A 16,146-nucleotide genomic window follows, 5' to 3' on the forward strand; every position below is an offset into this window, starting at 1 on the left:
CACAGCCTGCCATCGACGTCGCCGTCGTCGCTCTGCTCCTGTTCTGGCCACCATCCATCCACCACTGGCTGGGCGAGTAAAGCATTATAAAAGGCACCTGTCGCAGCCTGGCCAGATTTAGTCCGTCGGAACGTGTTGTTGGATGAGAACTGAAACGAAAATCACGAAAGTCGAATCAGCGGAACTGATTGGTCAATTGGCGATTGGGATTCGATTGTGGTCAAATCAAAGTGAGAGATACGCGCGAAAAAAGCATATTTTGGTGGAATCGAGTGCGAGTGATAAGGCGATAAGAGCAATAGAGCGGTTATTTTAATCTGGAAATCTAACAATGGCATTCAATTGGCTAATCGGCTTAACTGGTGAGTTTGAGTGGAATAATTTGAATTATGGTGATGGATGGACATGTGATTCTACTTTTCTTGCGTCTCTAGAAGTGTATAACAAGGGCTTGGAAATCTGATTGCTCTCCGTAGGTGAGATATGTTATTGGATATGGTTTTTGTCGCTGGAATTCCGGGTCTTGCTGCAATTTGCGCACTTGCAATCTATCTTCAACCAAGCAGCCTGAGATTTCAATTTTGTACATTTTGGAATGAAGTAAAGCAAATTTATCCCTAATACAGTTAAAGTCTAGAGATAGATGAATTCTCATTCTATGCTTGAAATCCAACTGCGAAATGGTGCACTGTTTCCCGAAGTCTAGTCTTCTTGGAACTAGAAAGCTATTCTCACTGTGCGTACATGCTTGGGAGTTTCTTTAGTTCAAGACGATAACGATTAGGAGAGGAAAATTAGTTCGATACTCATTACTACAAGATACCGAGGAATCCTCTGCATCTCCGTGAGCGTCACGGGAAATGGATAGTTAGTTAGTTGAGGAGATGTTCATGGAAGTCCCCTGGGTAATACGACTTAATAGTATTTTGATGTTTTGAAAAAGACTTTCACTTTAAAATTGCTAATATTTTTTGTTTTCTGAAAGTTCAGACCGACGAACTCGTCTCATATAAATTGATTTATTATCTGAATTTTCATTTGCAATTTTCTTTTCGTCAAAATCTCACTTATATTTGGTTTGATTTGCTTGATTAGTTCTTGAGTTATGCAAAATTTCTCTTTCCTTTGTATGAGCCCCCTTTCCAGAAAAAGAGGATCTCGAATCACGAAACATTTATTGACTTCAAAGCCTGTACATGAAAAATTTGGTTCCATTTGCTTGATTGATTCTTGAGCTATGAAGAAATTTGAGTTTCTTTTGTATGGGAGCCCCCCTTTCCAAGGGTCTTGAACCATCCTAAGAATCTTTCCGGCCTTAAAAACCTTTGCACAAATTTTCACGCTGTTCGGTTCAGTAGTGTTCGAGTCTATAAGGGTCAGATAGACAGAAATTCATTTTATGTAGGGTAAAAGACCCAATAGTGGAGGAACTAAACAATTTCGACCACTGTTTGTTCACTCAGATCGTCTGTACTTCTTTTCACTTACCTCAAGTATGCATCCGAAAGCTTATCAATCATATTTCACACTCAAAGTGAACTTTGTAATCTTGAATCCGCTAAAAAAGCTTAAATATTTTTTCACTTAAAGTGATCCAATCGAATCTGTAATTGTTACATAAAGTAATACTTCATATTATTGGTGTAGTGTCCCAATAGTCATGATATTTTTTAATTCGTGTTTCTATAGTTGTGAATCCCATTGTTTACATATGGGACTCGCAACTATAAATTCTACCACAACTTATGTTGCAAATATAAGGTATTTTAGTGATTCTATCGATTTTGATGAAATTCATAACGTTTCTGTTATTTTGTGCAAGACAGGCAACAAACTGATAGATCTATATGGGTTGCTGCGTTTAAAACGTAGATTTGTAAAATTAACACTACCGCAACTATAGGAACACCCACGACTATCAACTTTTACTTTATATAGATTTTCATTTAGCATGGAAAATTTTATTATTTGGTTTGTCTCTGATTTTTGTTGGCACTTCAATTTTTACATTTTAATAATCATACGTCAAATACGTTTTGAATAAAAAAATCCTGTAGGTATATTTTATTTTATGATAAATTTTATCGGTTGATGGAAAATTTAAAATTGCATTACTATCATATGAAAAACCCTGATTGTAAGTAACCGATTAACAATTTTCGGTGCCACGTGTACGCTTCTACTCATTTTAATCTTCAAAACATTAATCATCTAATCATCATCTTCTTTGTCAAACCAGATTAATCATCTAGTCATCTGTCTGGGAGAAATCTATCATCATAAATCGACTTAAAATGAATTAAAATACAATCTAAGATAAACGCTTTGACAAACTCTTGATCTTGATTCTGGCAATATTTCGCAAATTAAAGAAATTCTTTTTATCGCCGTCGGCAAATCGAATCAAGTTTTATTGCCCACAAACGATAATTGATTGCGTGTCGACGGGGATATTGGCTGTTCCCAATCCTATTTATCAGGGCAGGGAGCTTCCGGAAGACAACGCGCACAACGCTTGGACAAACAGCTGCGCATTAACGATTACACAGTTTGGTGTGTTTTGTCGTTTAAACAAGCTATATAGGTGCGACCGAGATTGGCAGACGATTATCAAAGGCGCTATCGAATCGAGGATGGCTTATCAGAGGCTTCGAAAACGTATGTAAGATGACTGAAACGATTTTGATCGATCGGGTTCCAGTAGGTTCTACTTACGTTAATTCGTAGGTAGGTACTCTGAGTGTCGATAATTTTCTTTGTCATTGTGATCATCGATGAAATGAATCATTCACTTTTACATCAATTGGTTGTAAATTTAAAAGATTGCTTTGATAAATATTTTGAAGAGAAAACAGAACGCCGTTTCGAACAATGCAGCATATTTTAACCTCCAGTGTATGGAATTTCAATAACAATTACTAATTAAACTTTGTGATTTAAATTCTTTGAACCTTTCAAAATAAAATCAATTTTATGTTGGTACTTTCGTTCTGATGAAAAACAATATCGATTAGTCTCTCTCATAATGATTTCGAGCAAATCTCTCAATCCTTTTACTTAGAGATGGTAATTGAATCATGATTTGAATATCGGACTTCATTCCATCCAAATCTGGACTTCGAACTCGATTGATTTGTGACGCCTTTTGTAGCGAAATCATTTCCGACTTGCGAGTGATTAAGCATAAAATCTCAAGCACTACGAGCCATAGTAGTTTACTCTCGCGTGAGGTTGAATGAATGAGATTGGAGTTCTGCATGGCATGGATGTTGGACTATTATCGGTCGTGACTCTGTATCGAGATTCTCAGCTCTTCAATGACCCAAATGACGCTAAGCCAAAATGTACTTTGCACATGTGCGAAGTTTATTTCGATTAACAGTTGCCAAGAGCAAGACTTTAGCGTTATTCGAAAGGAACAGTTTGAAGTCACAATCGCAATAAAATTACTAGAGTGAGTAGTCACTATCTAACAATGACTCTACCGTGGTAGAAGTTCCGCAGGCCATTGCACTTTACCACATCTCTAAAACATGGTTTACGGCCTAATAGTTCCGAGCAGGAATAAATCGATTTGTAAAATGTTTGTTGAGATTCTTCTTCTCAATTCTCAATTTGAGCTAGAGTACTCAATTTGCAATTACGGAGTGATTATGCATGAAATGTACGGAGTTTACTCTTACAGTTTTCTCTCGCATGAAAGCTCAATGAATAATTTCTGAGCCTCATCAGGGCAAATTGACCACCGTAGGGTAAGACGTATAATGCTAACTAACTGGGTAAACATCAGTTGGTATTTAAATATTTGTAAAATAATCTACTGTGTGAATGTGGAAGTATTTTGTATTACATAATGAAAATAACAGAAAAATACAAAAGTTACAGTTTTGATGTAACTTTTATTATTTGTTTGCTCAACATTCTGGAGCGACGCTGCAATCCGCAAAAACTTGCAGAACACTCAGTTGGGCAACAAAATAACTTTTCTCTGGTTAATATGATATAAGTTTGCTTCTATCTAAAATGTAACGTTTCGAAAATATGTTTCACTGATTGAAACGCCCCAGTGTATGCAGGACAATATGCCCTTACCAACTGGACACAAACGCGGCAAGCCTGCACCAGTTGCACCAATGATATGGAAAATATTGAAATGTAATTCACACCTGCTTAAATGGACTTATGTTGGTTTTAAAGTAAACCCATAAAGTTTGAAACCTTTTGTTAAGGGATAGATAAAATACTAACGAAGGGCTATGACAAGTCTTTGGTTACGGTGCGGCCTATTGCTGTACTCCTATTGTACTTTTTGAAATCAATTTTCACGACTTTTCAAGAAAGCTTTATTACGTATTCTCAGTAATATTTTTATATGACTTCTCAAAGGCATTGTGACTTTTGGACTACCATAACACAAATTTTGAAGTTTGCGAAGAAAAGCAACAAGTTTTCATGGATATTGCCTTGGGGGGGCGTATTATACCGTCTTACCCTATATCATTCAATTGGTTGTTATCGGAGATGACTCTGAGGCTCTGAGTTTAGATTCTCAGCTTTCACTGACCTGGATGGTGCCTGGTCTAAAATGACCTTACATTTAAGCAATTATTTCGTTTTGCGGATCGGCAAATTTTGATTACAATTAATTCTAGCATGATTTTGAAAACGTCGTATGTTCAAATGAGAGACTCTTTTCATTGCGCTCTCTTTCGCTATCGAAGCTAGTTTGGCATTTATTACAACGTTTCCTCCTCAGCACGCTAGACAAAGCTATTTCTGAACAACAGACATAACACATTGAACATTCACTCATCAAATTCATCGTCAAAACACTAACGACATCTGTTTTATTCACAGTTTGGCAAATCACGAACAGATGGCGGAAGTGAGCAAACGTCAAACTTGAGTAAAACCGATGCGCACGCCACGGGAGTGATTGGCCTACTAATGATTATTTTAATTGCGTAAATCAGTGTACGATGAAAATTTCACGAGTGTTATGTCTGTTTATCTTGCTTTTCTTCACAACTTGGTGAAAAATCCAATGTAAATGTTATTATGGCTTCGTAATTATCTAAAGAAAGTAATGTTCTTTGGACTTACGACGTTTTCAAAAATCACGCGAATGCATATTTGCAAAATAACCACGGTGGATACTTGCGAAAAACTACGTCGTATCTACGTAAATTGATCGAAGAGCCCTATTTGGGAAAGTAAAATTACAACGACACCCAGTTTTAGACACCACATGATTTCAGTGTCCTTCAAATTTTTGAAAATCACTGAACAACTATTTCTATTACTATAACTTTTGAGCAATCTGTATGGCCTCGTTTTGATTTGATGGCATTAGAAAATAAAATGCGGTTTGAAGAATTCTAGAATCTAGAATGTAGAAGGAAGAAATCAAGTTTCCAATACGGGGAGCACTGTATTTCATTAACTAAGTGACAAACGCCATAGCACTTTATGCGAGCACCCTCGCGCTCATAACAAAAACAAGCACACTTGGTCGCACTGAGCACTTTATGCGAGCACCCCGCTCATTATACATCAAGCAACACTAAGTTGCACTGAGCACTTTGACAGCACCACTCGCGTCATAACAAACCAAGCAACGCTAAGTTGCACTGAGCACCTTATGCGAGCACCACTGCGCTCGTAACAAAAAACAACAACCTTGGTCGCACTGAGCACTTCGACGGCACCACTCGCGCTCATTACAAAATCAAGCAACACTAAGTTGCACTGGCACTTGCAACACCACTCGCGCTCTTTACAAAATCAAGCAGCCTAAGTAGCACTGAGCATTTTATGCAGCCTACTAGCGCTCATTACAAAATCAAGAAACACTAAGTCTGCATGTTGGAGATGGTCATTTTCCTAGAGTCCTAGTTTGAAAATTGGTACAAGAATTAATAGAATCGGCGTAAATAAGGGTTGTCAGGAGGGTTTGGCCCTTTCCAGACCCACTTGTGGCCCCTTCAGAAAAATTGGAAACAGAGTTAAAAAAACAATTTTATTTTTCCTTATTCAGGTTTGGATTTTTATCACCTTATTTTACACACATTGAATCTTATGACTTTTAAGGCGATCTGTTCGGCAGTGTATCAGCTTGTCGTTGGTCGTTGCACAATGTAAAGTTCAAGTATGGTGGGCAGTGGTGCAATTTATCAACAATGCCTGCTGAGTGTGATTCTTTTGTTTTGTATAAAGATATTTTAGTTACTAGACAAGATTGTCGCTGTCGTCGCTGTCCGGAACATCTTTTGCTGGCGAGGATTGAGCTAAATGTCAAGAAGGAAAATCCGTACGATTTGACAGGTATGTACCACACATGTTTCGGACAGCAGAACAAAGGAACCGAAGCGACAATCTTTATCTATAACTAAAATATCTTTTATTTTTCTCTGCTCCTCTTTGCCTATGACCGTACCTTTCAGTCAGAACGACAAAGCAGGAGCAGCTTAGCAAACTCGGTTTGCCAACAGCGGGCTGAAGTTGATGATCATTCGGCACAAATTTCCTGTCATTGCTTTCAAGTGATAGTATTCACCCATTCATTTATATAGGGCCTCGCATTCACACAGCAGCGAGTGAACTGAATAGACTGTCACTGCGGGCTGCTGTGCAATGAGAAGAGAGGTCTTTTTTTACTTTATCTTTGATTGTTGCTGCTAACCATTTTCAGTTTTCACTGCTAGGAAGTGAGTGTGAAGAGGCAATGGTATCAATATCCAACAAATTTCAGTCACTGAGATTGAGCATTCGCACCGCTGATGGTGGGCATTCTGGTTTGGTGATTTCACTCAGTTGTTTATTGTTTGATGAAATGTAAATATCTTTTCTATTATACTGCCAACTACGGCCAGAGATCCTCAGAGAGTTTAGAGTTCAGAGAGATCAGAGTTCCTAAAACTCTCAAAAGCTATCAGTATTTTTTGGATTACATAAAATATTCATGATTTCTATTTCAGAAAACGTTCTAAAATCTCTTCGAGTTTTGTAGAGAAAATCTTTCAGAATATAATAAACTCTCAATTTCCTATATTTCTTCAAATAACCTAATTTCGAAATTCTAGAAAAGTATCCTAATCTGATTATCTTCTTCTTCTTATTGGCATTACATCCTCCCATGTTTCCGAAAACCTTGTGCATAAATCGTAAAAATGCTGCAATAAAAAACTCAGACCAAATGCAGTTTATTAACAACGCGATTACGAAGCCTCAATCTACTCACTCATTTATTCTACAATTATTATAACGCAGTATAAAAAGTACAGTGGCGATTCGCTGGTTGGGCCACGACCTCGGCCTAACGAATTCGGTTTTTAGTTGGTCAACTGACAGCCATTTGAACACGTGTATTTCGACTTGAACATCACAAATGATGTCCAGTGACGCTCAATCCGTTTTCCGTGTTACATTGAATTTTGACGTTCGTTTGCTTTTGGTTGGGCCATGGCCCAACCAGCAGGCCAACTAAAAGTGACCCAAGTATTAAGATCCCAACCAGCGAATTCGACTGTAGTCACCGTGTTGATGCAATCACACCATTATTGAAAACAGTTGAAAAAAACAATTATAATTTTCCACTCCGCTTGCTCCAGATTCTATTATGCGATCTACTTGAAAATGGTGAAAATCGGCAGGATCGCCAAATGTAGCTTATTTGGGAATAGGCGCAGGAGTCTCCTGGAAAACTATCACTGCTATCTGCGATGGTTCACCACATGTATTAGACTGCGCAAATTGCCACGATTGCTTTGATTAGTATTTTGGTGGCTCTTCGTTGTCGTTCATATGCCTACTTCGATACTTTCAAATCTATTGGATAGGACTTTCCATAATTAAACCATGCCATTTCACTGCCACACAAATTTGAAATGTGAGTTTAAAAAATTTTCATTCCGCATGGAAAATTAAATTAAATTTTACGTGTACTGTTTTATCAAGCTAATTAATTGAGCTAGTCGCTTGACTACTATGCCAGTAATAATCTGCTATGGAATACTTAAGATCAAAGATAAAGAGGATAAGAAGATCATTGAAAATCACTTTCTCACGTTCATCTGATCGGAAACCAGCAATCAGCATTTTCATTGAGCACGGTGCTTTTGACTACCGTACTTTGAAGATTTAGAACAACCAGTTGGTTTATGTTCCGCTTAGACGTTGCTCTAATCAGGAGAGTATACCACGTTTATCAAATCAGGAACCCAGCAAATCACATAAGCGCCTTACTTGCTCGGTTTATATAAGAGTCAGGAGAGCTGTTGAAGCAAATCTAAAGGTAGTGGCATTGGTCACAAGGAATATTATCAATCTAGCAAAGGAATATTATCAATCTGACAAAGTGAAGTTAAACAAATCTTTGCTAATTTGGTCGCGGGGCAGCATTTGAGCGCACTTCTATTGGCTTTATTTTCTCATCCTGGCATGTACGCGATGGTTTCCACGATTGTGGAAACATTTATAACATGTTGACGTTTCCATCGTTTTGATGCGTAATCACATTCTAGAACATAACAAAACATACTTTGATCGAAATATAAATAAATTATAGTGGACACCTCAAACGTGAAAAAGGTGATTAAATTTATGGCCACGTAAAAAACAAAGATCCGAGTTTTACAAAACGAAAACGTGTTGCAACTCATGTCAGCTTTACAGCTTGGTATCAATATCTGTCTGTCCGTGTGTGTGTGCGTATGTGTGTAGGTGTGTCACAAAACAACTTTTCATATAGTAATCCATGGCCGATTTTCTCGCAACAAATTTCATTAGACAGGGCAAATCCTTGTTGATCACCATTCAGTTTGATAACGATCGACCGTTGCATTTAAAAGTTATGAAGAAAATGGTTCATCGAACCATATGAAACCATATAACGTTGATGTCCTGGCTAAATGCAAGAAAGGCAGTATCACTATTCTGAATAAAGTTTGGTTGTCACATAATCAGTAACGCAAAATTGACACCAAATCTGATACCTAAAGCCAATAAGAGTTGAAAATATATTTCTATTTTTTTGAATTCTGTGATATTTCTTTGACTATTTGTAAGATATTCAAGGAACCTTGCAAAGTTGTTGGTATAAGAACTTCGTAATACTAATGACACATGGTGGTACAAGTACCAGTACAAGAATCTTGAAATAGTACCATACCAATTGTCTTTATTAAAGATAGTCTTGGAATATGTTCTCTTGTACCATGGTACGTACACAATGTCCTTAGTATAAGATATCGTTTTGCCTTTCTTGTACAACAAAGTCGTACCAAAGGCTATGATTTCATTACAAAAACGAACTTTTATAGAAGCCACGAGGCGCATACTCATATGTTAAATACCAAGGAAGTCGAGAAAATTTCCAACCGAAAATCTCCTAGACCAAACGGGAATCAAACAGCCACCTCCAGCATGGTCTTGCTTTGTAGCCGTGCATTTTGAAGTATATAACGGTGAAAAGGGAGGGATTATGTGTTTTCTTGAGAAGCGTGATAAATCATATAAACATTTAAATGCTCAAAACATAGTACATGACGAAAAAGGCTGCAAAATTATTCATGTTTGCTTGATTGACTAAATGAATACCCACGAAACTTTATCGAATTTCAGAGTTTCTAATAAACCAATGCAAATAAAACAAACCCTGATTAATCGACCTTGCGGTGTTGTGCCTTTCTCGTGCAAAAAAAATACCTAAAAAAATGAATGAGTGTTTTTCAGCGTTTTCGCGCTTAAAAATAGTATTTTGGCAATAACTCGTCCTTAGTGCAATCTGGTTTTAATTTTCAATAGCATACAATGGGACATGATGGCGATAATTCGGTCAATTCTAAGTTTCAAAGTGTGTCTACAAAATTTTGTACACTACCACTTATACATACATACACAAAACAGACATCATTTCAACTCGTCAAGCTGAGTTGATCGGTATATAACACTATGGGTCTCGAGCATTCTATCAAAAGTTTGGTTTTGGGTGATCATATGCTGCGTAACCAGCAAGTCAGACTTATCTATATATAAGGCGCCCATATCCGAATAATCTGACGGTTGGTGCATATATAAACTATACGTATACTTAGTATATACGTTTATTTATGAAGTATGTTTGTCGTTGAATCAATGAAATTTATTTCTGATGTGGGTTGGTCAATATGGAATCGTCTTCGAACCTAGGAAAGTCAAGGAAAATGTAGGCCTCTATATCAAGTGAAAAAGTCTATTTAAATATCACTGCCCGTCCAGTCACAGCTTAGTTTTTTCACGTTTTTTCTTACAAGCTTGATTCGGAAATATCACAAGGCCAAATGCATTCATAGTCTACTATTTTTAAATGAAATGACAACATCGCGATTCCTAATATCCCTCGTTGACGTATCATGTCATTAGGTCAAAGGCCATCGACCGAACGGTCATTGAGCCCTATGGATATAAAACGTGGGAATGAGAGTGAGAAGATAGTTCTTCGATTTCTCTTCCTTTTCTTTCCATTTTTTACTTCTTTTATTTCTCTAATTTGTCTTTCTAACTTTTCTTTTACTACCTTCCCTTTTCAATTCAATTTTATTTTTCCCTCTTCCGATTGTCTTCTTTCTTTTCATTTCACTTTTCTTTTTCTCTTCTTCTTTTTTTTCACTTCTTTCATCTTTCTTTTCATTTTTGATTTTGATCCTACTTGTTTACTTTTCTTACTTCTTTTCCTTCACTTTTCTTTCTTTATTCTTCTGCATTATTTTTTCAACCTTATTCCTTCTTATTTCTCCCTTCTTCCGTCTTCCGTTTTCTTCTTTCTCCTTCCTCATTCCTTCTTCCTTCTTCCTATTCCTTTCTTCTTTCTTCTTCCTATTTCTTCTTCATTCTTCGTTCCTTCTTCTTTCCTCCTTTCTTTGCTTCTTTCTTTTTTCTTTTTCTTATTGCTTTGTTCTTCTTCTTTCGTTCATCTTTCTCCTTGCTCTTCCCTTTCCTTCTTCTTTCTAGCTTTTCTTTCTTCTCTTATCCTTTATCCTTTTACTTCTTCCTTTACTTCTTCCTTCTTCTTCTTCCTTCTGTTTACCCTTCGTATTTCCTTCTTTCTTTCTTTCTTCTTCACTTTTCTTCTTTTTCTGTTTCCGTATTCCTTTATCCTGTATCATTCCTTCATTCGTTTTTTCATTCTTTTATCGTTTTCGTTTTCCTTCTTCCTTCTTGCTTCACATCTCACTTCTCACATCCCATTTCTCACTTTCACTTCCACTCATTTCTCACTTCTCATTTATTCCTTCTTACTTTTAACTCCTCATTTATCACTTTTCTCTTTCCACTCCTCACTACTCATTTCTTAATTCTCTCTCTCTCTCTCCTTATTTCTTACTTCTGACTTCTGACTTCTCATTTCTCATTTCCACTTATCACTTCTCACTTATGCCCTAGGACTAGTGATAGTTTCAAAATAGTGACTTTAGTGACCAACCATCATGAAATAGTGACCAAATAGTTACTTTCAATTGCAGAAAAAGTAACCGAATATGATTTAGTATAGATTTTTAAACCGGAGATACAAGCCACAAGTTGCATTAGTTGTTATGATATAATTCATAAATTGCAAACTACTGTTTTATTTTGGACATCCTATGAGAATCTATCAAAATCAAGAAAAGGTAAGATCAACAAAGCATGAAGATTACTGCTACTGGCCATGTCCATTTTCACCGTGAGAAGGAAGACCAGTGAATCGACACTCATAATAACACGAAGTATTGTATGAGGAGGACCCCGTAACACGGTGAATCACTTTGACGTAGTGTGTTGCGGTGAATCTACAAACAGAGCCCTAGCTTAATCCCTTTTCTAGCTAGGGCAATAAGTTGTGTAATTAAGGATTCATCGTATTTAGTCCCCCTACCAACAGCAGTTTCAGAAATAAAACATAATTAATGTTGCCTTACAGACAGTTAGAAGACTCGAATTCCTCTTGTTTGACAAAGCATGTAGCTGCCTTTTCAAGCATTGGTTAAAAACCTCGTACCCGGTCCTAGGCTGAACTGACTGCTGGAAAAATCAGTTAGGGGTTTAAATACGTACTAACTCTTCATGAACTGGTGAAAATGGTGATGAGAAGACACACGGAAGTTCTTATTACTGAACAAATTCTCTTGCTTGAAATGGTCTTGTAGACAAAGCTAAATCCGGGTTTTAAGAGTTTCACTGGTGATATTCTAGAAGCAAGACAAGGATGAGGCTAGGGTTCCGATGCATGGCAACAGTATTACTGTTTTGTTTTCTCAAGAAAGGATTGATTTCCTATTGATAGGGGCGCGCCTTCAATGGGATTGCTCTATGAAGGGTCTAAATAGGGACCTTGCCATGGTGGTCTTGAGAAAAAAAAACAACTGTATCGAAACCGATACTGCATTGCTTCTCAATAGCACTGGAGTAATTCGACATGCACTTAAACACTAAGGATACGGGTAACTACAATAGATCTAATAATTGGTCGCAGTGGCACACCGAACAGGAGATAAAAATTGTATGAGGATGGTATTTAGATCAGCCAGAAGCTAGTGACCATGATATCATATTAAGGCATCATATTTAGTAACACACTCAGCGTCGGAGCTAACATTAAAATGAACTTTTGAGATTTTGAACTCGACTTGGCATGCTGGAGCAAATTTTAAAAATCCAATAAAACCGTGTCTCTTCTTAGAAATCCAGAAATTCTAATACACCCGATTCTGTTTTCACACGGATTTTTTACACGGCCGTGTACAAAAATCCCATACAAAATTTTGCAAAGTTGCTCCTTTTGCATAATTCGTCGAGAAATCATAAAACTTTTTTACGGATTTTCGAATTTTGAACAAAACTTTTTTACACGGAATCTCCGTGTAAAAAAAAGATGATCTTTACTATAATTTCTAAATGGGAGACTTTAGTATTAAAGTTAGTAAAAAAATGGGTGGCCAAATAATCTCGAGTTAAAAATATTGTAAAACTAATCAGTTTGTTTTATTTTAGATTTTAAAATCTTACCAATCCTTCACCTCCACACTAGTTTTCTAATTGTTAATAAATAGAATCTTTTTATATAAATGTGATATTTCCAAAATAATTTCAAAAAAAAGTTTTTAATTGCACCATGATCCTTTTAAGGCGATTTTATTCGGACCTTTTCGTACGTACATGTTCTTTTCAAAATTTGTCCTACTACTCCTACCGGAGTTGATTTAATTACCGGAATTCAATTAATGATAAAATCGAACCCATCAAAGAGGTGAACTTTTATTTCCTTTGATAGCCCGTAATTTTATTATTTTTCGGTGAAAATTTAAAATCCTCCCTCCACGTATTAAATTTGTCCATCAATCCCGAGGGGTGGAGACAGAAGAAAAAATGAAATTAGTTCCGCCTAATTTTGCAAAGCAAGTTTTTATGCACGATCAATGCCATCTAGCCTGATGGCTTGTGTCAGAATTACCTGACATAACTTGCTCTGCAATTTATTTTTGAGACTTTCCGAAGGTCGCACCCAAGTGGATTTAACGATCATAAGACCTTCTGTCATCGACGCCCTATAGGTAGCCTCACACACTTGGTCATGATTTTCCCTATGTATTTTTACATATGCGATGTTGTCGGATTTCGGCACGGAAAATCAAAATCCAGACCAGAATCCCGGAAAATTTTCCGGTGTGAAAGTGTATCTCATTATTCTCTCTGACGTGGAGAATCAAACATCTGTCATTGATGAAAGTAGGCTATTCACTATCTTTGTCACCGGAGGTAACCGCTCACCAACAGATGTTGGTTATATTTCAAATACTCCTCAATTCTGTACTATATACCTACTCGAGGATAACTTTTCGCATTTTACATATTCCATTCGTGAAGAAAAGATCATAGTCGACGTGAATCGGAATTACCTCACGATTTTCACACACTTGGAACATCTTTGGAGCATATTTCCTAAATTTTATATATTGCTACTAGATTACATTTGATTTGGTTGATAATAATAGTAGGTACAAATGATTTTTATTTTGAGCTTTTTACAATAAGCAATGCAAAAATAGTGACTTTAGTGACTTTTAGATGTAAATAGTGGCTTTTAGTGACTAGACTCAAAACAGTGATCAAGTCACTAAAAGTGACTTGCTACCAGGCCTGAATGTCATTCCATGACGATTCGACCTATCGATCCAACATCCTCGTGACATGACTAGCGTTGAAAAATTTTACAACTAAACCTACTTCATGATTTTCAAACATATAACTCTTCGGTCATTCGAATATGGGTGACCAAATGGTCAATCATGCAATTCACTTCAATAAGGATTGAAAAAAATCCTTCCTTCCATATCATTCGCTTTTTATAGCCGATCCTAGAAGTGAGACTAGAGACTACTTAAAACTTCTATACCATTGCCCTTTAGACTTTGTATTCAGTATGTTATTGATTGGTCGTAAACTTATAAAACTCCCTGTTTCTCATAGCGTAGTTCTGGTTCGTCACCACCCTAAAGACTGGTGTTCTTGGCGAGGTCAAGCTGGTCAACCGCACGCAACATTTCTTTTAATGGACTGACTTTTTATAACATGTCATTCATCAGGACGACGAATCTTAATCCACCTAACCACTCCAGTACTTCTCACTGATTGTCCCATATTAGTCTATGCAGGTATCAATTATGATTCTTTTTTAACTCCTAGAGATCCAAAATTTGTTTGAAATATTAAGACAACATCAAGCCTGATTGTTTCGCTGCCTTACTGTACACATATTTGTCTCGCGATGAATACATTTATCATTTCTGCAGATTTTACTGTTTATGTACGACGCTAACGGCATAGTAATATCTTTTAGATATCTTCTTAGACCCTCTAACATTTACTTTTCTCGTGAAGCTGGTAGATCACTTTTAAAGTGTTTTACGTTTTAAGATTTATCAAACCGAGCCTTCAAATTTTCCGAGCCAGGGCAATAAGATGTGTGATGATCCACGGATTAGTCGAATTTAACCCTCTCTTATATAGATCACTTTACATGTTTTTGACACTTTCAAATGCTTACACACTTCATAGGTATAGGGAAGGAGAGGCAATATGCCCTACTGGCATAGACTGCTTTCATGCCTTAGCTATAACATTTTTCTTGGGTGTTTCTACCTCATGCATCAGTTGAACAATATGCTAGCTGATGCCATTAAAATGAAAAGAACTCAATCATATTGATAATATTACCATTTCAAAAAGTGGTGATATTTCGTTGCCGGAAAACTCATGAGGCAAAACGCCTTTTAGCCGGCAGCTCTTAGGGAACAACGCACCATGCGTCGGCGAATCAGATTTCTGGTATGTGCAGCCGCGTTGGATGCGTAGTACATTGTAGGTTAGTTCCACTGGGGCGTTTTGCCTCGCCGAAATGTTGGATGTTTCATCAAAATGTGGAAAATTTCGGTTTTCTACATTTCTTTATATTATTTTGACACTTTTTCGCCTAACCTACATAATTTTGCGTCTGAGTTTGTTAAAGCTATCTCAAACATGCAAAATCTTAGGGAGTTGGATTAGATTTTTTATTATCACCCATCAACTGAAACCATCGTTAAGTGTCAGTATTGTGCGGCCTTGTTCTGCCGAACGAGCTATCACGGATGTGCTGTCTAATCGTGCGTGTGACTCCGTTTGTGTTCCCGAGGAAAGAGCCAAAGTCATGTCCTGCTGTTTACTAGTTAGTGTTGGCACCAACCGTTATACGATATTTGCATTTCTGTCATCAATGCACTCAAGTGGATTGAACTCCTAATATATCTCACCTCACTTCCCTTCTTCTCTCACTAAAGAGGAAAAAAACCATTGAGTTAGGATTTTCATAAACATCTATCGCATTTTTTTTCTAATTTTACAATCCAGTATGGATATTGGATACTGGGTACTCAATTCCTATAGTCAAAATCATCCTAATTCAAATTGGAATTCAAATATTTCAATATGATTTTCCAATCTGATACTCAAATCCAATGTATGAACTCAAAAGCAACTCCAATATTCCTATTCCATGAGCAAAGTTCTATTCCCAGACCAACATTGGAACGTTTTTATAATGGAATACTAAAATCAAACATTCATATAAAATGATCAAGTTTTTCATTTCTA

General features: G+C 36.8%; 1 protein-coding gene across 2 annotated transcripts in view; it reads left to right on the plus strand.

Annotated features, from left to right (window-relative positions):
- The window catches only part of LOC134207148 (carbonic anhydrase 1-like), a 154,752-nt gene that overhangs the window by 86,662 nt on the left and 51,944 nt on the right, over window positions 1-16,146 (plus strand). Inside the window, exon 1 of one of the 2 annotated variants that reach the window (XM_062682870.1) lies at window positions 325-362. The exons of the other annotated variant lie outside the window; for it this stretch is intronic. Coding sequence (XP_062538854.1) covers window positions 332-362 — 31 coding nt within the window. The 5' untranslated portion in view covers window positions 325-331. Of the gene's footprint in view, window positions 1-324; window positions 363-16,146 lie in introns of those variants that run through there. 2 annotated transcript variants of the gene reach the window in all.

This window comes from Armigeres subalbatus, chromosome 1, assembly GCF_024139115.2.
Source record: "Armigeres subalbatus isolate Guangzhou_Male chromosome 1, GZ_Asu_2, whole genome shotgun sequence".
NCBI classification, from domain to species: domain Eukaryota; kingdom Metazoa; phylum Arthropoda; class Insecta; order Diptera; family Culicidae; genus Armigeres; species Armigeres subalbatus.